This window comes from Labeo rohita, chromosome 20 (assembly GCF_022985175.1).
Source record: "Labeo rohita strain BAU-BD-2019 chromosome 20, IGBB_LRoh.1.0, whole genome shotgun sequence".
NCBI lineage: Eukaryota > Metazoa > Chordata > Actinopteri > Cypriniformes > Cyprinidae > Labeo > Labeo rohita.
In genome coordinates, this window is record NC_066888.1 from 3,700,281 (window position 1) to 3,726,363 (window position 26,083).

Consider the following 26,083-nt stretch of genomic DNA (forward strand, 5'->3'; position numbering starts at 1 on the left):
ATACAAACGCAGCTGCTGCCATTTTTTTTTTTTTTTTGTATATTGTAATGGATTATAAGATAACTAACAAACTAGTACTACTACTTAATTATTTATGTGGTAAAATGTTGTGTAAGATTGCACTGTATCCCTAAAATGTCTAGTTTGAACTTGTCGTTTGCTAGCAACTGATTTCTTCATGGAAGCTTTGCGTTCAAATATTTCAACTCAGATCAGTGTTTCGTGTCTAATAATTTTAACACGAAACATCTAAATAGCCTATCAAGCAGCTGTGTAATACGTGAGATAATGTACATTCAGCCAGTTGTTATCGCAAAATAAAGATGTATGTTATCCCTTACTTATTATAATCTAATTTAAGCGATAAAGAATTTTGAAAGTCTGAAAGTAATTAGTTTTGAACACTACTGTAAGGTTAACTCTGCCTGGTTTAAATGTTTCAAAATGATTAACAGTTAAAATTTTTAGAAATTTATAAAAGTAATCAAAAAGTAATTAGAAGTAATAAGTTACATTACTTTAATAAAGTAATTGAAAAGTTACACTACTTATTACATTTTAAATCAAGTAATTTGTAATCTGTAACCTATTACATTTCCAAAGTAACCTTCCCAACACTGCATTTGAACAGTAAAATATGTAATAGATAATGATTACACAACAGCTTGTTTTGATCTTACATATATTAATCATTAAAATTTAACCTTAAATCTTCTCATACTTCTCTTTCTGGTTCCCTAGATTTTCCTTTCACTTCAGAACCCACCCAGATAGCACATGTACGTCTGAAAGATGTCTGTTACAGATCTCTTGATCTGGAAAGCATCTGCTGTGTACAAACATCTGGCAGACATCTGTAAGATGTCCGTTTTACATACATTCTAAATCATAAACATCTTAAAGACATCTAATAGACGTCTATTTGACATCTGATAGGAAACGTCCAATAGACGCATTGCAGATGAGCAAAATTCATCTTGCAGATGTTTTGCAGATGTAAATGCAGACGTCAAATAGACGTCTCCAAGATGTACGTGTGCTATCAGGGCAGTAATTCACAATTTAGTTTTAGTATTTTATTTAAATCATTATACTGAAATCCATTATCATTATAATAAACTCCTTACTTATTTTTGATGTGCCAAGTAACGATTTGTTAATAAATGTGATGCTTATGCAATTAACCTGATTTTTGATTGATTATTTTTATGCTTTTTACCAAATAACTTGTTTAGCCAAATTATTAATGATTGTTTGTTTTACCTATTCAGGTATATTTACCTGAATATGTATTAAATTGTGTTAACTTTGAGGGAAAAGACTGATGAGAGGTGTCTCTGACACTAGAGGCCCAGAGCCACTATGACCGAAACTTTCATTATTAGGGCCCGGGCATCGGTGGTGCGAGGACCCTGTTGGAATTGCTCAGATTCTTCTTCTTCCCCAAAATGAATCGCATGTTTAAAGAGGCTAAACATACTCAAAATCTCATGAAACTTTGCACACATGCCAAAAGTGGTGAAAATTTACATCTGATATGGGTTTCAGAAGTGGGTGTGGCAAAATGACTTGATAGTGCCACCTATACAATTTCAGCGAAGTGGCCCTCAAGCTATGTTTCACATACAGGTACGAAATTCGGTAAACACATGTAACAGACCAATACCTACAAAAAAATCCCCCGGTACGAAGTCCGAAACCCAACAGAACGTCTGTTATTCAGAATTTTCTCTGCAAGTTTTGTGCCTCTTTTGCCATTTTCAGGTGTTGTATTTAAACAAAGTCCTCCTAGAGATTTAAACAGATCAACAACAAATTTCGTCAGTTAATCTAAAGCCCTTTCTTGAGTTTTTGTTGAAGGGCGTGTCTGCGGCAGCCTGACAAACTTCAATGTTTCGCCATGAAACAGGACATACAATGTCCAATCTCCACCAAAATTCACATGTTTGATAAGAGTCCAGTCCTGAACACATGCCCATGCCCATATTTAGCTATAGTCGTAACAGCAGCTGCTGGCAACAGGAAGTGACTAATGAATTCCTCAAAGAGATTCAGTGACATCAACATTATATTTGGTTAGTCTACTCTAAAAGCCTTTGCAATGTTAAATTGTAAAGATCTTGAGTTTTCGTTAAAGGGCGTGTCAGTGGCGGCCTGACAAAGTTCCTTGTTTCGCCATGCAAAAGGAAGCTGTTATAACTTCAAACTAACGCCAAACTTCACCCATGCTATAAGAGTCCTGGCCTGAACACATCTAAAGGCCAATATTCTGTTATAATCATAGCACCACCTGCTGGCAACAGGAAATGACTTGTTTTACACTAACTTAAACATCCAATGTCCGATCTGCACTAGACTTTCACATATAGTTAAGAGTCTTGACCTGAAGACATCTAAAGGCCAATACTCAGTTATAATCATAGCACCACCAGCTGGCAACAGGATATGTCATGTTGTACACTAACTCAAACATACCATGTTCAATCTGCACCAAACTTCATATGTTTGATCAAAAGCCCTTGCCTTAAGACATCTACATGCCAATATTCAGTTGTAGTCAAGAAGTTTAGCACATATAAATGACTTTGACATATTCTTAGATTTACCACTTTAAATGCATATCGCTCACCATTTGCTGTTTTCCTACAGCCATCGGGTGGTGCTGAGCCCGGGTGCCAGGGCCCATTCAACGCTGCTTGCAGCTTTAATAGTATTTATACTTTAATGAGGCTTTTTGCGCTTCATTATAAAATTAGAACAGTGGTTATCACAAAAGAAATGACTTACATTTTTATGTATTTTTACATAGTAGATTAACAGATATTTATGAGTTCCATTGATAACGACAGTGTTTTGTAACCCCTGCACCACAACTGATATACATATTAAACTAATATCAGGTATTTTACTACAGTAATGTGTCATACGAGCTATTGATCTATAGAAATACATGCAACAAACCCCTATTTAAGAACAACTTACAGTATGCCTGCTATCATGCTGTCAGCAGAGGGCAGTACTGCTTAATAGTTTGCATCATGGCGTGGTCTGCCTTACACAGACCAAACTGCTGACTGATTTCCACCATCACATCCTTGACCACTTTTGATCAGCCAATGAACAAACAGTTTAATGTAAACACCACAAATCACACCACCATAAGCACATCGATCTGTCAGCATTTATTAGCCCACATGCTCTTTCAAACCTGTATGACTTTATTTCTTCTGTGGAACACTGACTAGGATTTTATAATTAATGTTTCAGTAGTTTTTGTCCATACAATGACAGCCCAGTGTTGTTTTGAATCTCACTGGCTTTCAGTGTATGAAAAAAAAAATGTTTTTTTTCTGAATAATTTTGTTTCACAGAAGTAATACAGGTTTGAAAAGATGAGATAACCAGACCACAGAGGTCTATCAAAAACATTTTATTTTATTATTATTATTATTTATTGGATTTGCATCGTGAAAAAATGTTAAAAACAGACCAGTGAGCAGACATTTCAGCCCATAGCTGTCATCAGTGCTCATCTTACAAGCAGCATCTCATCCCTTTTAGACACATGATTACAAATCACCAGCTGAGCTTAATCAAGAGGGTCCATAGGAATTTCAGAGAACATAGTGTGAAATATTATACAAAATATGATTCAAACTCCAACAGAAAATGACAAAAAATATATAATACAAAAAATGAAAATTACAAAAGTTAACGTAATGTGAGTGAACTATTCCTTTAAGACATATGTTATATTTTCCGAGTAATGTGAACAATGAATGTTTCTCTTTTTCTATGACTATTCGAAGTGTGTTTACATAACATTTAAGAAGATATTGAGATCATGATGACTCAAGATGCAAATCAGCACATCTGTCATGTTTTATGATTACTGAATGGAGTTAAAGCTATCATCCAGTATTTCTCTGTTGTTCTGTGTAAGCAGCAGTTTGTCTTTGAAATGAATGACTTCAATTTATTCAGTCAGCACCTAGTGATCTTGCGCTTCAGCATTTTTAAATCATTGAGGTTAGTTAGGCTACCTTGATTTTAAGTAGTTAATATATGTTAGCATGTTCTGGTAAGACTGGGAGCGCTTATCTGTTTATTCAAATGGCACATCCAACAATATTTTATGATTACTGTGATTGTGTTGGTGCTCAGCCCATGCTTAGCTAGTCAAATCAAGGCTTGTACTACAGGTCAAGAACTGTACTAGATAAACAGAAACAATTCCAAGATAAACAGAAACATTTCCCAAAATGTACATACAAAAGTAGAAAAGCACACATTTCAAACATGAATACAATTGTTTGTATGTTACATACACAAATTATCCATATTGAGTTATATAATTATTTATCACCCTAGTGAACTACACATTTTTAATTCTATGTCACAATTATTCCATAGATTTACTCCTTTGATAGATATATATCTGTATTTTATATTAGTTCTTACCGTTATTTTTTTAAACAAGTACATTCTCCTATACTGTCTTTTCTTTTATTTCAAACAGCCAATTTCCTGCAAGCATCAAGATTATCTTCACATCAAGTACAGTAATGTAAATATTTGATCACAAAACCAGTCTTAAGTAGCACAGGTATATTTGTTGCAATAGCCAACAATACATTGTATGGGTCAAAATTATTGTTTTTTTTTTTTATGCCAAAAATCATTAGGATATTAAATAATAATCATTTTCCATAAAGACATTTTGTAAATTTCCTACCGAAAATATATAAAAACTTTTTGATTAGTAAAATGCATTGCTAAGAACTTCATTTGGACAACTTTAAAGTGGTCTTTTTCAGTATTTTGATATTTTTGCACCCTCAAATTACAGATTTTCAAATAGTTGTATCTCAGCCAAGTATTGTTCTATCCTAACAAACCATATATCATCTTATTTATTCAGCTTTCAGACGATTTATAAATCTCAATTTAAAAAAATTTACCCTTATGACTGGTTTTGTCATCCAGGGTCACATTTAGTAAAGTAGCCCCAGTATTTTACATCAATTTCCCTGGATGTTTTCTTGAATTAACACAAAATTCTGCTCAATTTGCAAATTATTTGTAATATTTAGAATTTTGACAAAATCACATCATGAATGTAAGTCATTGTAGACAATGTTACAGGACAAAAATACTCCTGTGAATGCAAAGTGAAGCATGTGATGCATATATTTGCTAAAAAATTACCTTATATCAAAGCTGATAGACATGTACTGAAATCCACAAAAATGCAATTCTAATTTAACTGTTTGTGTGTGGGTGTGTGTGTGTGTGTGTGTGTGTCAGAATAGATTTGTTTAATTTAATTTAAATGTAATTTTGGTTCTGCTTATTATTATTTATTTTTTTTACTGTCAAGCATTCTATATTTAACCCGACAAATATCTCTTCAGTTTTACTCTTCATGCTTGTAAAAGGAAAAAAACACTTTTCTTATGAATTTCCACACTATCAGTATTTCAATTAAGATTAAAATAGATCCATGCCTAGAATAGTGACTTGAATGTGTAACACTGGCTGCTAGGCAACCATTCATTAGCACAACGAAAGAAGACCAAGTTATTACTTAAGTAATTAATAATGATCAGGTAATACAGTGATTGTGTTATTATTACACTCTATCCTATGCAGCAGTTGAACAAAACAGCCAAAATATACCATAATGTTAGCTAAAATGTACACTTACATCAAGCGCTTATGAAAACATAAGTAGCTCTTATAGTCAAAGCATTTGTGTTCTTCAAACATACACAGTGGGCCTAAATTAGAGAGTCATTTATGTCATCATATCCACCAACACAATTACTTACGCTCGCTATAAAGTTGGGTCCTCTTGTAAACAAGAAAATTAAGAAGAGCTTAAAGACTGCTCCAGTGCCGTCAGAGACCCAGTGGAATATAACCGCTGCGGTGTGATTATTAAAATGAGAATCTAATGATTTGCCTCTGCCAAGGTCAGACGAGGCTTAATTAGGAAAAATGCAATCAGCGACACCGTGCCTTGTTCTAAATGCAGTTTGGGCCAGTGCCAGCTTCAGCTCAAGACACAGTCTTTAATAAAGGACGGTTGCCATCTTGTGTTGCTGCTTGAAATGAAGCCATGATGGGAAGCTCCTAAGGTTGAGGTGAACAGGAGGTTCAACATGATACAAATCAAGAGAGGATACATCACAAAACATTCTCTTTGTCATTTTAAACCTCTTTGACTTTCTTCCATGGAACACAAAAGATGTAAGCAGTAAGGAGGAATGTTCACTCTGCAAATTTAAATTCAACCTGGTTTAGGTTAGGTTTAGTAGGTTCACAATGCTTCATTATGAAAAATAAATAAATAAAATAAAATTACACTTGTGCTTAATAGAAGATACATAGAAGATTTCCTCGTATATATAGAAGGTGAACACAAATACAAAACACAAAATATGAAAAATAAATGTACAAAAATGTGTGGCATCTGCAGTGAACAGTCAATCACAAAAAAGAAAAAAGCCTCAGTTCAATTCACTTCTCGCAAAGAGTTGGCACAGTTCACTTCTCTGCAGAAAATTAGATTGTTTTGAAAAATATCATGAATTGAAACACATTTACAAGGCAAGAAAAAACAGCGGCTGCCAAGAATCTTTGAGAAGACAGCTGAATGAAAATCTCTTACTATAATACATCAAATAACTCAATTGTATTTATTTAATTAAGAATTTATATGGACTCACTATGACAATGTAGCAATTTTAAAAGCTTTATATATTCTTAAGTTAATGTACTTATATGCATTTAAATTAAAAGTTGAATATCAGTTGATTGTGTCAGATATTTATTTATTTATTTATTTTTTTGTCAGATATGTCATGTGTCATGAAAAACTTTTTTTGCAGTTGTGCATCAGTGGCATCAAACGCCACTAGTTTTTTTTTTATTTCATGACTGAATTTTATTAAATCACCCCAGCCATTTTTGGAGCTATACAAAAATCACAGGGCTTTAAAACATTTGAATTACAGTGCATTACACTGTACTAGAAATATCACACTTGTATGGTGTTTTTTTTTTAATATATATATATATATATATTGTGTAAAAAGAGCAGCTAGGATACTGCTGTATAGTTAATGATTTATATGAAAATAACATTTAATGATATTTTAAAATGAATCTATGGTTACTTTAAGACAGATTGTTTAGATTTAGACTAGATTTACTTAGAATCTGTGGGGCCAAACCCACTTAAATATGACTTTTTAAAGGTCAAGCCAATACAGACTGTTTTGAAGCAGCTTCACAGTAATAAACAAGAAAATAACAGTATTAATATTATTCAGCTGTGAATTTAATATAATTTTAGCTGTGAAGCAAAGCAGATATTAGCGTCATTATTTAGCTCAAGTCAGTTCAGTCCATGCACACGTAATATACGCATATTACATTTCCATTTATGAAATATTTTGTCATCTTAAGTACAAATATGCTATTAGAAACTGGCACAATTTTATAGCATATATATCTACCCCATATAGATATTTATGTTTATGTGTTCGATGTATTTGAAAATATATGTCATGTACATGTATATCCATTCAAAATGTTGATATCATAGGTAAATATGAAAGATACATGTATTTAAAACATAGTTATAAATACAGTATAAACATACAGACTTTTGTATATATGTTGTTTTAATAAAGTTGCATATATGAATATAATATATATTGCTGACATGTATGCTTGCTACATATAATACCATATAAAATTATCATATAGATATTAACATAAACACATAATTTTACTGTAAGGATAGGGATGTTATAAACTGTATCTGCATCTTCCCAGAGAATGTATGTGTATGTGAAAATTATATGTTGCCTTACAGGTAACATACAAGGCAATATAATTTACGATAGGGCAATATAATATTACATTTCTGTATGGGAATGTTGATTCAGTTCAGTTCAATAACATGTAATTTTTTTGTTTGTTCTTATCCAATAGTGTCAAGTGCAGTCAAATTGATAATATTACCGAAAGCCTTTGAAACCCCCATTTTTAATTTAAACTGCCATGACAAGATCTCATTTTGAAACCTGCCATGTCTGTTATTCATACATTCATGCATACATAACGCATAATTTTATCATAAGTAGTAAAACTAATTGCTATAGCATGGCTGTCTCCATTCCATTCTGAATAATTCAGTCCATCATTTGCTCGACCTTGAAAGTGCAAGACTTTCTGTCGTTTACTACTTTGTATTAGAATGTGTCTTTGCTATTGTGGAGAAAACGCTTGCAGTGTCACAGCATCACTCTGGAGCTAAGCCTGACTGCCTGAGTGGGTTTTTTTTTTTTTTTGTCTGACCCAGTTTCTGTGCTTGAGCTGCTGCCACTGCTGCTGGGGGAGGTCCTTTCACATCCTGCTCATGCTGAACAGGCCGAGCCATCCCCAGAGCAGGCCTACCTCTCCACCATACACATATCACCCCATTAAGAGGTGTCATTTTAGAGATATAGCAGTTTAAGCACTATTCCAACAATTTGTTGCTTGAGGGAGAAGCCTCAAGTATGTATTGTTGATGGCGAGATACAAATCTGCAAGTAACAGAAATGGCTCCTGCATGAAAGTAGCTATTTAAAACAGCATAAAACTTAATGAACAACCGCATAACATTGTGAAAGCACAATATAATTTTTTTTTCCCTGTGATTTGTCTAGAGCATGGAATTATATATCCTGTGATTCAGTCCATATCTGTGTGATGTGTTGGGCTGCAGAGAAATGGATGGAGACCAATTCCACTGCGCTTAAGAAAATCCGGCATGGAATTCCTGACATTTGGAGAGCAGGGTAGCGGATTGTTGATTTAATGTTAATAACTGTGTCAGAAATGTGAAAAATACTACCTTTCTGAGTATATACAGATGCAGAAGGGCAGCAATGCAATTTTTGTGCAACATATTTTGTTAAGATGTGTTCATGTGGTTGGTTTTTAAAGACAATGTATATCTCACTGTCCTGTGCATATGGATCAGCAGTCGGAGGAAAGAACAGTAATGGTGTTAGTGATGAGCAAGAATTAAGTTTCCACATATGTGTTCCTTATAGCTGAGCATGCACTGGCAACCCTAAAGTAATAACTTCAATTCCTTAGGGAATGCATGGACAAATATACATCTTGAATTTGCTTTGGAAAAGCAGCCTCAAAATATAAGGTACATAAATGTAAATGCATACAAAAAATGCTGTTAAACATTGCAATTATTGTTTTAAAATTCCATGAATGTATTTGAAAATTCATATTTGCGTTCATAATATTTCCATATTCATAATTACGTTTAAAACAAACTTCCTAAAATTATTTCTATATTTGCGTTAATGCATTTGACGCCTCTCTACAGTAAAACAGTAAAAGCATCTTTTTGTGCAATATAAGCCACAGATTTAGCTTTTGCGCCGCGTTTGCAGTGTATAGTGTGCAGGATCACTAGCTACAGTTTGATCCGGTAACTAATTTAAATTTGCATGCATTAAAAATGTGAAAATAGAAATGCCAAAATTCCGAAACATCCATTCCGAGTTTTCCAGAACACTCAGCGCAGAGCAGTGGAGAGCTGGAGGAGATGCTTGATAATGCCATGCTGGAGCAAAGGGGCTCCGGTAGGGGTCTTATGCACATTTATACACGTTCACATACGCCTCAGTGGGAATTGTAAGTTTGGTATTACAGATAAACTTATATGCGAAAATATATTAACGCCTCTGCTCCCCCCCCCAAAACACCACCAGTTAAACGCATATTTTAGCATATTTTTTCCCTCTCTGTTTCAACGCCTCAGTAATTGTTTTCACAGCTCGTGCCCATGCAGCACACAGTCATCCCCTGACAGGGCAGCGGTGGCAAGGGCTCCATCCACGAACCGCGAGCCCAAATCTAGTGGTGTGAATGAGGAGGAATCGGTGTGATGTGGAGCTGTGTGCATGGGTACAGCGCTGCCTCAATGAATAATGTAGATGGGCATCAGCATGCGTCTATAGTCTCTGCGAAAACACGGACGCTGAGAATCAAGCTCCAGCCTTTTCTGCTCATTTAACCGCGACTTCGAGTATGGAAACGGGTCTGGTCGCGAATCATCAAGTGAAAAATGTTGGAAGCGGAGATCCCCCTCCTTCGCCTCATCATCGCACACCTCCACAGCAACAGTCGCAAGCATTCCATCAGCAGCCACAGCACCAGCAGCGAGCCGTCCACCACAACAACATCAACATCAACCCGACACCCGTGCGCGGAGGAGATTCGGGGAATCGACAGCATGGAGGGAAAGAAAACGCTCTGGAGACGCAGGTCGATCGCCATCCGCGTTTGCTGAATACAAGTGACGAGGAGGATCGCTCGTCCAAAACCGGGGGGGATCGGATGGGCAGCAGGTACGAGCACTCCAACTTTGGACCAACGAGCAACAATAACAACAACAACAACAGCGGCGGCGGCGGCGGCGGCGGTGGCAGCGCGTCCCAAAGCGGGAACAGCTCAGTTTCTGAGTTTAATCATTATTACGGGAATGGAAGAGGAGGGCCTTGCTTTGATCAACATGGCGGACAACAAAGCCCTAGGACGGCTTTAATGCATCAAGCACAGGGCAACATGGATCAAGTGCAAAACTCCCACGAAGGGTACCACAATAATCCATACAACCACTATCCCAACTACCGGCCGGGGTACGGTGGCGCTGGATACGGTATGATGAGCCCGTCGCGGCAGGGGAACATGATGGGCCCAGGTACCAATTCGCCTACTGCTGCTGCTGCTAGTCATGGCAAGGCTGCTATGGCCTCTACTACCCCAGCTCCCGGTGCCAATGTTGGGGGCTTTCAGAGGTTCCCCGGACAAAACCAACAGCACCCTTCTGGAGCTACACCCACCCTAAACCAGCTTCTGACATCTCCGAGTCCGATGATGCGCGGATATGGCAGCGGCTATCAAGATTACAGTAACCCGCCGCAGCAGCAGCAGCAGTCCGGTATGGGTCTGGGCAAAGACATGAGCTCCCCGTACAGCCCCGCTGCCAGTCACGGCTGGGGAGCACAACAAAGAAACCACCCGGCCATGAGCCCTGGGAATAACGGGAACAGCAGAGCTCAGGTGAACGTTTTAGCGTGCGTATGTGTGTGTGTGTGTCAAGTTTCGCATGCAGGTCTAGCCGTGGCCTGATGCTACTCGCAGTACTAGCTTACAGTCTGCTGCTTTTATGCTTATTAAATGCAAATTATCTATACGGAGGAGCAAATAGCGTGCCGAGTTTGTTTTCTTTTATCGTAGTTAAGATTATTCCGTGGTTTGTGCTTGTGTGCGGATTGACAGGCAGCAGAACATGTCAAGTTCTGCCCAAGGTGACTGTGCTAACGGTGTTAGCATGAGTTAGCCTGCGCTGAGACTTTCATTTCTGCTTTCAGTGATGCCCGATACGGCAATCAGATATGCTGGGCTGTTTATATATTCGTAAAGACCGTATAATAATACAACGTTATTACCAAGAAGTCATTGTCATGTTATTGAATAAATTATCGGCCGTGGTTTCGATAAAAGAGCTGTCGTTCGGTGCCATTCAAATTATGGAACATTCTAGCATTGCGCTGCTGCTAAATAAAATTCGTTGCTTGTGCCCGAGAACAATTGAAACAAAGCGATTTTGTGGTTTAATTCTCCCTTTCAGATAAAATTTTCGTTTTCAACATACGGTCACCAGTAAGCGCTGTCTGTCTGAAACGAAGGGCTAGACAGTGTTTTCAGCACACAGCGCTACTGATTAGCATTGTTAGCTCGTGTTAGCGCCATTGCGCCCGTCTGGCTTCATTATGCAGTAATTAATGTTTTCACATTCAGCTCACATTCACTAGCTATATTTTCAAATATTATACATATTATACGTACTGGTACTCTTAAAAACAACATATTCAAATATAAAAAAATTATTAGGTGAGATGGTCTCCTAGCTGTATCTCAAAACCTAGGAAGCTCACTAGGTTTTGAGACTACAGTGACCAAATGTTTGACTAGGTAGGTGACACACTACGTTTTGGCACTGTGATACTCAAAATGCTGTCTAGGTAGGCTGTGCGTTAGGTTTTGAGACTGTAATACTCAAAATTGCTTTCTAAGTAGAAGATATTTTGCCCAAGAATCATATCTTGGTTGGCAGCACACTAACTTTTGAGACTATAATGTTGAAAAATGGAGCTCAGGTTGGTTTTGAGATACAACCTTGGATTTCACAGTCCAGCTGGCTGAGTTACAGTTTTTCAAGTTCGATTTTAGTGATAAATTGACTTTGCTGCTTAATATGTTTTTATGCAGGTCCAGGGGGAAAGCTGATGAATCTATTGGAATAGTTTAGCATATATTAATATTGAGGCAGCTAAATGCAGTAGGTTTTGTCTTTGTTAAACAGTAAACACTGATAATGTAATGATAAGTAACAAATTGGTATAACAATGTATTATTTTGACAGTATCTGCACAGTTATGTGCATTGGCTATATTGAGTTCGAAATCTGCATTTGTAGACAAAAAACAGAAGTAAAATTTTTATATACAAGTTTTTATATGTAGCTTATCATAAGCAAGAGGCAAAAGCTGCCTGCTTTCAGTTCTCCAGTTCTGCATCTATGTTATCAGATGCTTTTTGGCCGCGGGCCCTTCTCTGTATGGATGAGCAGTCCTGACCTTCACACATGCAGATTAGCCATGCTTTCATAGTGGCACATGAAGAACATTTGTGCCGGATTGCCCAGGGTAATCCCAAGGCCTGCCCAGGAACATGACTGGAAGAGATGCCAAGACACCTGATAGCCCTCACACCTCCCATTCATTCTTGACAAATTTTGTATGCGTGCCCCGAGAGTATCTTGCATCAACCATAGCAAGTTATACAGTTTAAAATTAAGATTAATGAAACCTGTTAATATTGTTAAAATATATTTGCCTGTTTGCCTACAATTAATTCAGAAAAAAAAATTCTCTCTCATCACTCTTGTGAAGTCCTCATTGCATAAACACAAGTGATGCAGCCACATTCTTTGACATTTACCCCTGCTTTTGGGTTTTATTAGTTAAAAAAATTCTGCTACCAATAGCAATTTTTTACATTATTTTAAAATTAATTTTGATGAAATTGTGTTAACCTTCCTTATAACAGTATTTTATAAAACAGATAGTTCCATTTCTTTAGTGATTGGTAAATGCTTTCATTTGTGCTAAATGACACAATGTCAAAACATTATATTAATAAGTATGTTGCATAAAGTAACTCCGTGTATAAATAAACATTTAGAGATGCCTTCGACAAGGAATAACAGTTGGAATAAAATTAAGGACTGGTTGAATTACATCAATGAGTTTGTGTTATGTGTGACAGATTTCAATTCTTTAGACATGCATAAGGATGATGTTGACATTTATGCTCATTTGCATTTTTAGAGAAAGGGCATTATGAGAATAACTTGAGTTGTTAATGGCTTATCTTCAGCATGAAGCCCATTTAAGTGGTGCACTTTCCCCAGGCCTCCAAGTGTGCGTTTCTCTGCCACTCTGGCTCCACACTAAATGTAGTTAGTGTGACAGAAATTCACCAATTTATTGTATGTTGAGTATGCGAGAGGTTTCACTACCCTTGTGCCATTTTTTTGTATTAGTTACTGGTTAGTACCTATTTCCTAAATATAATTTTGACTATTTTTCATGCCTCTGATTAATTTTACATACAATTCCTTAATATTTACCATTCAAAAGTTTGAGATTGGTAAGATTTGAGTATTTTTAAAAGAAGTCTCTTATGCTCTCCAAGGTTGCATTTATTTGATCAAAAATACGATAACAACAGTAATATTGTGAAATAATATTATAATTTAAAATATCTGTCTTCTATTATTTTAAAATATAATAGAATATTTTATATTGTAATTTATTCCTGAGTTCCAGTCATTCCGCTTAATTTTTTTTGTGTAAACTGATACATTCAAGATTCTATGATTAATAGAAAGTTTAAAAAAGTAGTTACTTTATATATTACATTACAATATTACATTACAAATGTTTTGAATCTTAGTCATTAATTGAATGCATCCTTGCTAAATAAATGTAAAAAAAAATACAAATTAACATTTGAACTGTAACGTATATATTTAAATTATTATATTTCATGATGACTTATTTACAGTAATTCCCAATCTTGCTAAGTGATAAATAAAATGCTAAATTTAAAAAAAGTTTGTGTCAAGAATAAAAGGGGCAAGCAAATGTTTTTCTTTTTTTTCTTCAAAAAACTGAATAATTATATTTATCTTTAAATATACTAATATACTAAATCTACCAAGTTCATAATTTCTATGTTGACTAGTAACTTCAACTGAAGTTCTGAGCTGCTTACACACTTAAGTTGTACAGTAGTTATAAAGTCCCTAGTGAGCCTTATGTTCCAAATAAAGTAAGGCTTTATGAATAGTGCATCCCCACCACGCTCACCTCCCTATTTAATTTACATATACGGGACTAGACCTATAATATCTGCTGAAATCATGAATTTGCTTAATAAAATGTTCCATTGGAAATTTGTGTCCGTAATGTTTGTATTATGTAGTAACCATTTTATAAAGCAAGAAAGCACTCTGGGCTGTAATATTTTGTGAATATAGTCATTCTACTGCATATTATGCCAACAAAGTCATTTAGCTGTTACTATTTTCACAGCATAGCATGACCTCGCGTACCTAATTGGCGATTTAATGATGGACTTGATCGTAGTGCATCAACGAGGAGTGTTAGGAATAAATTAGAGGTGGAAATGGCTTATGCTTATAAAGCAGTAGACTCGTCATTGATGGCTTCAACTGTTCCTGCATACTGAGTAAGACTGACCTGGAAACTTCCAACAATGTTCCACTACAAATTCTTCAGGCATGGCATAATGGTACACAAACTCTTTTTGCTCTAAACTCTAATTTGACAGTATAGTTGTCTAGTCAGAGAAAAGTGTGTGTGTGTGTGTGACGGCAGAGCACTTTGGCATGACTGCTGACGCTTAAAATGTTCATTTATAGTGGCCTCCCAGGCTTTCTCAAATTGGTCACATTTTCAGTAAGTGCTGCTTCAATTGGCCTGAATTTGGCAGTGACATGAGAAGATTAGCTTGGATGGCTCTCAGTCTTTCTGGCAAAGATGAGACACTTGAGAGAAAACCTGACCCCCCTCCCCCCATATCAGTCGATGGCACGTTGCCCTGAATCTCTCCATTTACTGAACCGCTCAACCTTATGATTGCTATTTGTATTCCAGTCTGCTCAGGCATAATAGTCATATAAATGTGTTCACACAGACTGCCATACGTTAGAAATCACCACTATTCTTGTTCTTTGTGCTAACACGTTGACACCCATCTCAACAGGTGGCACCTATGGACCCTATGGCCATGAAGCGTTCTCAGATGTATGGGATGGGTAACAGTCCCTACTCTCAGCCAGGCGGAACTTATCCAGGACAGCCATACGGATCACCCACTCCTCACCGATACCCAATGGGAATGCAGGGGCGTGGCCAAGTGGGCATGGGCGGGATGCAGTACCCTCAGCAACAGGTAGAGCTAATGATTTTTAATGATGCAGAAAAAGTCCCCTTCAAACACAAGTGTCACATGCAGCTTTGATTTCCACGTGAAAAGCTTTGCAGACACCATCATGGAAAGGCAATTTTACATGGTCGCTAGTTAGCATGAAAGTGCAGTATTTTTGGATTTTGGCCATGCACCACCCTCGTTATTATCATGTGCTTGATGCTTCAGTCAGCAGAGCTCAGTGCATTGGAAAATGTTGACACAAATCACGTGAAAGAGCCTTTGTTATCATTTTAATGAACAGTAAATCACTTATAACCAGGCTTGTGTTAAATTCTACTGAGTGTGTCAAAGATTTCATGGAATTTAAAAACATCTACACTTTTAAAGCACACCTTGGTTGTTCGTTTATTAAAGACCACATGAAATTGCTTGACAGCTGCAGTTTTTAGTCTTGTGTTAACAGCTTTTCTATTGAAACAGGAAGTTGGGGGCAATGTTTTGAAGGGCCTTGACTTTTTGTATTGAATTAGCCAATAAGCTTTAGTGTACATTACATTCTTGATCCTATGATTTGCTATTTCTAGTCAGAGGCGTTTAATATTAGTGAGAGGGACATTCTTATAGATAGCAACAGTCAGGTTCTGGAAGTAGAAATTTCATTTGTTTTCATTATTCCAACTTATTTTTTAGTAATCATGTTTAACACCAGAATTCCTGGTGAAAAATCATAATTTTCAAAGAAATCTCCACCGGTCAGAGAGTAAAAACAAGCAAATCATGCCAAAAGAGCTTTTTAGTGCCTGCCTACACTCATGAAGCACTGTGAATGACTTGATAGTCAGTTTCCCTTTGCTCTCAAACTACTGAAATATTTATATATATATATATATGCATATTTCACGTTAATATTAAACGTTAAATATGTTTCTTCTATATACAATAAACATCGTTTAAAAAGTTGTCATTTGCAGTTCTTCATGGGATTGTATTTATTTCCTTCATTAAATCCATTTAAATACACAGTCTTTACCTTATACAGATTTTTGCTTCAAATCAAAGTTGGTAATGTTGTGATTCACCTTGTGGGTTGGTTGGTTTGGTTCATGGCTCATAATTCTTTTCCAAAAAATCCTAGTGGGAAAAATAAATAGGAAAAACTTTTATGGAACAAGGCCTGCTGAAAAAATGGACTCATTCATGGATACATTCATGACTACAAGATGAGTCATCACTTTTCATATCACGTTTCAGTGGGGCAAAAAATTTTGCAGAATTTGCTTTCAGATACCTGAAAATGTTATGTTCCCAGCTCCATTTAACACATCTCATCACTTTTAAATTCATTTCACAGAATTCCACACATTTTCCTCACATTCGACACTGAAAAAAAAAGTGCGTGGGCCTAGTTACTTGTGCTCACTTTTTACCATGCCAGAATGTTTTCACACACCCCAGCTGGCTGCCACACAGGGGACTATACTGCTACGATGTCTACTTTCTAAGCACAGCTACCTTAGACTATCAGAATTAGCAACACTGACTCATAGCTCTCAAACAGAGATAGCAACGGTGCTCTTCATGCTGTTGAGTCCACAGGAAACTGAAATGTCCCACAGGCCGGCGGTCTGAACAGTGACAGCCCGAGGGGAAACGCAGAGTGTGGTGCAGAAGGAACGACTCTGTTGTGCCTGTCAGCGTGGAGCGACAGTACTCCCAGTGTACCAGAGATGTTGACAGTCTAATGCGCCACATGTCTGTCAGAAGAGCTTGGCAGGCAGTCTGGTTGGGCTGGGCCGTCCTATTCTGGGTACAGACTGCCCTACTAAATTTAGACTCGAAAGCTGGACTGAGTTAAGTTCAGTGCCACTGCCTGTGAAATAACTGTTCTGCTGATGTAACCAAGGCCGCATGGGTGGGACAAAAGAAAATTAAATCAGTAGTAGTGTAACCAAACATGTTTCTCTTTCTGCCACATTACTTAAGATAAATTCACTGCAAAAGCAGTGTCATATTGTCTTTAATCAAACCTGTAAAATTGGATAATGTCCTGACAGGAAATTACCAGAACCATTAAGTTTATGGACATTTCCTTCAACCCTAAAGCGCAATACAATGCAATATGTGATTCAAGATACCAGTGAAAAATCAATATGGAAAATTATCTTATATTAAAGAAGAACTTCCAGAACAAAAATGTACAGATAATTTACTCACCCCCTTGTCACCCAAGATGTTCATGTGTTTCTTTCTGTAGTCGTGAATAAATTATGTTTTTTGAGAAAAACATTTCAGGAATTATGGTCATATAGTGGACTTCAATGGTGCCCCTGAGTTTGAATATCCAAAATGCAGTTTAAATGCAGCTTCAAAGGACTCTAAACTATTCCAGCCGAGGAAGAAGGGTCTTATCCACCGAAGCGATTGGTTATTTTCTAAAAAAAAAAATTACAATTTATATATGTTTTAACCTCAAATGCTTGTCTTGTCTGATGGACAAGTACTCTGTATAATCGGGGTTAGTACAGTTAGGGTAGGTTGAACACTCCCATCTCATTTTTCCCCTCCAGATTTTGAAGTTTTTCAACCTACCCTAACTGGAGTGACCCAGATTACACAGAGCTAGACAAAACGAGCATTTGAGGTTAAAAAAAATGCATTTTAGAAGTTTAAACTCGTGGGCACCATAGAAGTCCACTATATGGAGAACATTCTTGAAATGTTTTCCTCAACAAACATAATTTCTTTACGACTGAAGAAAGAAAGACATGAACATTTTTGTAAATTTTTATTCTGGAAGTGAACTTCTCCTTTAACATGATATTTTTACAGATGTTTTTTAGAGTGTAGCTTCTGTGTACCTTCGAAAAATTTGAAGGCTTAGGCCAGAAACATACACTGCCCTTCAAAAGTTTGGAAACACCCCTGGCAAAGTGTGGTTTTGGATGATATCAGCATAAATCCTTATCATTTTTTGGTGCAAATACATTAAAGTAACTTGACATTATCATTAAAGACCAGCACTAATAATTATCATTTTGATTACATAATAATGGCAATATATACATGTCAAAGTCAGACATGCCCCTTTGCCAGCTGTGATTCCTGGTTACAGGTTTAAACTTCAAGGCCCAGGTTTTTAAAAGATTTTTGGGTCAGCACACCTTAATAGCTTCAACAATTAATTGCCAATTAAGTTTAGAATACAATGAATTAAGCCCAGATTATGCAGAGCTGTAATAGCTGCTAATGGTGGATATTTTGATGAATTGAAAATTATTTTTTTTTCTGTTTATGTAATAAAATATGTTTTCGTAGTTTGTGTTGTCCCTTATCAGTGCAAAATTATCACAAATTAAAAAGGATTCATGCCAATATTGTCCAAAACCTCACTTTTCTAGGGTGTTTCCAAACTTTTGGAGGGCAGTGTACTTATGTAAACGCAGATGTGAATGTTTGGCCAGCTGCTGAATCTATAATGACATGCCAAAAGAATTCATTTTTAAGATTGCAGTCTCATACAAATGTACTAAGATAAAAGGACCGGAAAGCTCAAAGTAAATGAAAGACAACACATTTTTTATTGCATTGTCTACACTGGCTGCATTCATGAATGCATAGCGCAACCAGCGTAGTCCGCTTTATGAATAAATGACTCTTTAGTGATTCTTTTAAAGGGAACTCTGGGTGTTAAGACTTGAATGGCTTAATATAACATAAATGATGTCTCTTACTGAAATATGTAGTAGAAAGCCCATTAAAGACATCATTATGTACATATTTTGGACTATGGGGGTGCCATTATTTTGGTTAGGTAGAACGGTTGCACTCAGTGAGCCACTGGCACTAAGCTACGCTATTTTTACCATAACACAACTCAGAATACACAACTTGGAAATTAAAATACTAATACGATGACCACAGGTACTGAAAAAGCTTACAGGTGGCAATGGATATAGGCGTGGCCTAAACCAAATGCTGTACCATCGATTTTCCCCAGTCTAAATGCACTTGCATATCGAGTGAAATCTGCTCTGAGAAACTCATCCAGTGGCCGTGGCGTCATGACAAGAGTCGGCATGTTTGCATCGTTTGTAAGCTCTTTCAACAGTTGTACTAAAAAGCCCCAAAGGCATCAGGGCTAAAGTGGAGGGAACACAGACACAGGTCTTTAGGAAATTTCATTTGTCCATAGGCATCTTCCCATTCTTTTCTCCAAGTCTTATCGCTAGGAAAGCAGTGAAGACTTTACTTTTTTCGTTGTAGCTCGGAATACACAACTTGGAAAATACAGATACAGTGTCACATTTTGCAGCTTTTGGTTGTAGTTTTCAGTCAAAGGGCAACAAGAGAAGCGATGTAAGTCTTCACTGATTTCCTTTTAGTAGAGCACAGCTACTGAAAAAAACGATGTACAAATGATGTAAACATGCCGGCTCTTGTCATGACGCCGCAGCCACCAAATGAGTTTCTTAGCATGGATTTCACTCCATATCCGGGTGCATTATTTACACTCTTTGTGGGGAAAATCGATGGTACAGCATTTGGTTTAGGCCTACGCTTATATTCATTGCTACCTGTAAGCTCTTTGGTCATTGTATCAGTATTTTGTATTCTGAGTTGTGTTGCTGTAAAAATAGCGTAGCTCAGTGCCAGTAGCTCACTGAACGCAACCGCTCTACGTAATCAAAATTATGGCGCCCCCAGTCCAAAATATGTATATAACGATGTGGATTTTTTAAATAACCCAAGTCTTTTATGGGTTTTCTACTACATATTTTAGTAAGAGACAGCATTTATGTTATATTAAGCCATATCCAATTCTTAAAGGAGAAGTCCACTTACAGAATTTACAGATAACGTTCTCACCCCCTTGTCATCCAAGATGTTCATGTCTTTCTTTCTTCATTCGTAAAGAAATTATGTTTTTTGAGGAAAACATTTCAGGATTTTTCTCCATATAATGGACTGATATGGTGCCCTGAGTTTGAGCTTCCAAAATTAAGTTTAAAAGCGGCTTCAAACGATCCCAGATGCGGTTGTAAATGATCCCAGCTGAGGAAGAAGGGTCTTATCTAGCAAAACGATCGTTTATTTTCATAAAAACATTACAATTTATATTCTTTTTAATGTCAAACGCTCGTCTTGTCTTACTGTGCCTGAACAAATTTTTTTCCGGTTCATGACAGTTAGGGTATGTTGAAAAACTCCCATCTCATGTTCTTTCTCAACTTCAAAATTGTCCTATGTTGCTGTTTTTACCTTTTTTGTTAAGAGTTTTTGATCTTTTTTGCATGTTCACTTTGCATATACTGTGTCGGTACTTCTGCAGCGATGTAGGATGATTTTGAAATGATTTTTGAAGTTGAGGGAGAAAATGCGATTGACATACCCTAACTGTCTTGAACTAGAATACATAGAGTTCAGGGAGAGTAAGACAAGATGAGCGTCTGAGATTAAAAAGTATTTAAATTGTATTTTTTAAATGAAAATAACAGATCATTTTGCTAGATAAGACCCATCTTTCTCGGCTGGGATCGTTTGAACCACAACCACATTTGGGATCGTTTGAAGCCACATTTAAACTGCTTTTTGGAAGTTCAAACTCGGGGCACCATATCAATCCATTAAATGGAGAAAAATGCAGAAATGTTTTCCTCAAAAAACATAATTTAATTTCTTTACGACTGAAGAAAGAAAGACATGAACATCTTGGATGACAAGGGGGTGAGTAGATTATCTGTACATTTTTGTTCTAGAAGTGGACTTCTCCTTTAACACCCAGGGCTCCCTTTAAGAATTTAGTTGAAATTACTTGCAAACCAATTTACTATAGGTTGTGTTTGTGAATTTTTGCAGGTGGAATCTAGTAATTTCAATAGAATCCACACAATCTGGAATTTTTGTGAGGGCAGGAGATTTTTAAATGCAGATTTAACAAGAAGTTGGTCACAGATTTTTGTTAATCAATATTGTTTAAGCGAAAACATAGCTAGTTGTTAAAATGTTGGCAGTTTAACTGCTGCGCTAGATGAGCAGCTGCCATTGAGATAAATAGGATTGCTAACAGATAGACTTCTCCAGTTATTGTAGACCTCCTTGTTCTGACACATTTTGGAAAACAGCGACGCGTGAAATCGAGTCTGCGTGGCTGGAAGTGTTTGGGTTCACATACTCGAGTGTGTTTTGGACCTTAGAAGCACAAACTGCTATTTCAGCTATCAGCCACTTTCTTTTCATTACCTCCAGATACATTACACTGATCTTTGGTCAGCTATACTGACACAAGATCAGCAGGACAGCAGTCGTGTGCAGTTTCCCCATGTGATTGCCCCTGGGTACGGACGTGACCTTTTTAGAACGAAAGATCAGAATCAGCAATCTCCTCCTGGCACGGTGGAATGTAGGAGAGGCACTAATCAAGAAAGACATCATCGAATGCGGCCAGCACATAATGAGATCATTACAGGAGAGAGTTTTGGGGTAATCTCTAACCCGAAGGGGTGTGCGGTGCATTTGTGCAGCTGTTAGTTGTCGCTGTTCTCAATCGAGAAGGACCCTGTAATGACTTTTTATCTACCAGGAGACCTTAGATGACCGGAGTTTTTTTTTTTTTTTTTTTTTACAACCCTACCTGAAATTGGATGTTTCTTCTGGTCTGATACCAAGGGAATTCTACTATGTTATTTCTATTGATCTTCTGGCTACTTCTGTTTTGGTCACATAACATTTTTACTGAAAAATAGAAGAAGACAAAGCTTAAAACCCAGGGGAAAACACAATTTTTATGGCAAAGGAAAAGGAAGACACAATGTTAAGTATACTTATAAAGAATTATTTTATCGATTTCCAGCTAACTGATGATGAAAAACAGCAATACATCTGTTTGTCCATTGTGTAATGTTCGCTCTTCACATCACCGTACAACACTACACCACTAGTGTATCTACAGAGGCGATGTGCCAATGAGCAGCAAAGCCCAATACATTGACCAGCACCGCACATACTCAAAACACTTTTTATAGACTGTTATGAGTACTCTGTTCATTTCATGTAAGTGTACGGCAACAACGCTACTTATTTCTTAAAGCATAAAATTTTAAGTTGGCGCCAAACTATTGAATACACCTTTAAATGTAAATTTCTTTACCACTAGCTAGGGTTGGGTATCGTTTGAATTTTATTGATTCCGGTTCTGATTCTGCTTATTGATTCCGATTCTTAATGATTCCTAGTTTCGATTCCAATAACATAAAAAAATTAAATAATAAATTAAGTCAAACATTTTTATTCTGTATTTTTACAAAGCTTTCTGTTGCAGCTGAATAACGTGAGCAAAAATCAGCAGCCTACAGAACACTTACACCTAAGAGGAACTTTTCCTATGGTTTTAACAAAAAATACCACAGCAAAAACAACTAGACTAATATTAATTTCAAACATTAAATTGTTAAAGACAAGTAACAGTCAGTAATAAAATAGGAACAAGCAAATAAATTAGCAATAGCATAAATAAATACAACTGAACAAATTGCAAGTACAGAAATTCAAATCAAAAGTTTAAAAACAGTTTTCTTTTCATAAATAAAATATAGATTAATCCTCATTAAAGTTATGAAAGATTTTTTGTTCTTGGATTAAAGGAGTCATCGGATGCTAAATTCACTTTTACATGTTCAATGTGTGTTGGCAGGGGCGAGCAGAGCTCATTTGCATTTAAAGCAGCCTCGACCAGAATGAGATGATTTTTGCAGAGCTGATTTTGGCAAGGTAAAAATAGTGTTGTTTTACACAAGTATTGGGAATTTTTAACCAAAGTATATTATAGACTTTTCATTAAGACCCTAAAGAATCATATCAACTTGTGGAAAATGGGCAGGCAGCACGTTTATAAGGTTGCTGTCTCTTTAACACCGAATGCACGCGGATCTAAAAATACAGTTACACATGCGTTTTCTTTCTCATCTGTTTACTTTCACTTTCACTTTCGACAAAAAACGGCTGTGTTTATGATATACTGATGTATTTTTGTGCATATTGAGTGGTAAATGTCAAAGAGAAGTCAGATCTGGCCTGGAACGACTTTTTCTGCAGTGAAAGTGCACGGAACGGTTCGAGAACAGACACAGGCATCACACAGGAACATGCATCGGGACCGCTGTGTTCGCGCTTCAGATGTGTGCGCTACTTCTTTCCCCTCCTGCGCTTAAATCGTGAAAACTTTAAAATCACATTATGATGCGTACACAGGAATCGTTAAGCGGAACCAAAATGCACGTCTTATCGAACACCCGGTTCTTGGAAATTTGGAACCGGTTTTAAAATGGAACCGGTTCTCGATACCCAACCCTACCACTAGCAGCATCAAACAAATTTGCTTGTTCATTTTACCTCTGTGTTTGGGCATGAGGTGTGTTTAATGAGCGTGTGCGTGAGCATGTGTGAGCTCAGGTGGATGCGGATCAGGTGCGTAGCAGGGGGCCGCAGGTCCTGACAGGTATTTTGACGGTTCCATAAGAGGACACGTCCTATCACAACACAATCAGCAGAGACCATCAACCCCCCCAAGACACTGCCGCTGACCATCTGACCGCTACTCACCTGCCCTGATGTCCACGCTTCTGACAAGCACAGTACATGGCAGAGAAATGGATTAAATGTGCTGTTTGTGATTGGACACAATCTCTTGTGGGATTTTGGAGCAATTGCATGCTGTCCGGTTAAATCCCTTTTTGTTATTTCAGTGATGGAAAGAATGGAAATGCACGGCAGTTATCCTTTTACATTCCCATCAAATGTTAACGGTTACAAATCCTAAAGAATTACACGTTAAAATATTTACATGTAATAGTTACACTGCAAAATTACTTTTCTTATTCAGTATCTTAGTCCTATTTAGATATTTTTTCCTAGAAACAAATTAACACAAGACTAATTTACTGGAGAAATCTCAAGTGCTCAATTTTGTATGATAGATTTGCTTTGTGATAAATACAGGAACAACAGTAATATTGTGAAATATAATTACAATGATAGTAATTAAAAAATAACTGTTTGTTATATATGTTGGGAATGGTTGTGCTGCTTATTTTTTTTGGTCAAAACTATGATACATTTCTTCAGGAGTTTTTGAATAAAAGAAAAACAAGAAACAAAATAAGAGCCTGTATTTGAAATAAAAATCTTTCATAACATTATAAATGTTCTTACTACTACTTTTGATCGTTTATTACCATTTTTTATTTTTTTTTTGGAATGACAAAAACTTTTGAATGACAGTGCATCTCTGTATTATTCTCAACTGTTTTCAACATATATTTCAACATGATATTTTAAAATAGAAAACAGTTTCTTTAAATTGTAATAATATTGATTATGATGCATTAATACAATATGACGATACAGTACAATATTACTGTTTTTACTGTATTTTTGATCAAATAAATGTAGCCTTGGTGAGCATAAGAAACTGTTCTCATTAAAAAATAAATAAATAAAAATTATATGAAACTTTTGACCAATATGTGTATGTACATATTACATGTGACCCTGCACCACAAGACCAGACATAAGGGTCAATTTCTTAAAATTTCTTAAGATTGATACATCATAACATTGAATAAATTAGCTTTCCATTGATGTATGGTTTGTTAGGATAGGATAATATTTGGCCAAGGTACAGCTATTTGAAAATCTGAGGGTACAAAAAAAACTGAAATATTGAGAAAATTGCTATTAAAGTTGTCCAAATGAAGTTTTTAGCAGTTAAGTTTTATATATTTACGGTAGGAAATCTACAAAATATCTTCATGGAACATGATCTTTACTTAATATCCTAATGATTTTTGGCATGAAAGAAAAATCTAAAATTTTGACCCATGCTATGTATTTTTGGCTACCCGTGCGACTTAAGACTGGTTTTGTGGTCCATGGTCACATATATAATGTTGATGTAGTTTTTCTGTCTATTGGACAGTGAAGGGAGACAAAGGAAGAAACAGGAAAAGAAAAATGGGAACAAGATCAGGAAAGGACCTCAAGCCAGGACTCAAACTCGGGTCACCCGAGGCATTGCTGCCCACAAGGCTATGGTTTCGACTTACTTTCTAATGGAAAACTGATTGAGGAAATTATTTTTGCAGTGTAGATTAGGGTTTGTCCTTGCTTGACTTACGTTTCCTCATTAAAGAAGCTCAGAGAACACAGCTCTCGATACAATTCCCATCTGAGCCTCGTGAGTGTATGTGCACGTACCGTCGCTGACATACTTCTGCATGTATTAGAGAGATGAGCGGGAAAAACACATCATCATGGTTCGTGGATTTGTTTTCTGTTTGGTATGAATGACAAATGAGAATTACAGCGGATGAAGGGAGCGGGTAACGGGGGGCTCAGATGGGAGGACAGCGTGCCAATGGCAGCTGTTGCCTTGAAAAGCTCTTACATAAGAGCGTCACAATAACAGCTTGTCGTG

The 26,083-nt window shown here is 36.6% G+C and overlaps 1 protein-coding gene across 4 annotated transcripts in view; it reads left to right on the forward strand.

Moving 5' to 3' along the window:
* The first annotated feature begins 9,873 nt into the window (after positions 1-9,873).
* The window catches only part of arid1b (AT rich interactive domain 1B (SWI1-like)), a 95,456-nt gene continuing 79,246 nt past the window's right edge, over positions 9,874-26,083 (forward strand). For 2 of the 4 annotated variants that reach the window (XM_051138787.1, XM_051138788.1), the window contains exons 1-2: positions 9,874-11,148; positions 15,445-15,633. In XM_051138787.1, coding sequence (XP_050994744.1) covers positions 10,114-11,148; positions 15,445-15,633 — 1,224 coding nt within the window. In that variant the 5' untranslated portion in view covers positions 9,874-10,113. The remainder of the gene's footprint in view (positions 11,149-15,444; positions 15,634-26,083) is intronic. The other 2 variants (XM_051138789.1, XM_051138790.1) reach the window with 1 other exon arrangement.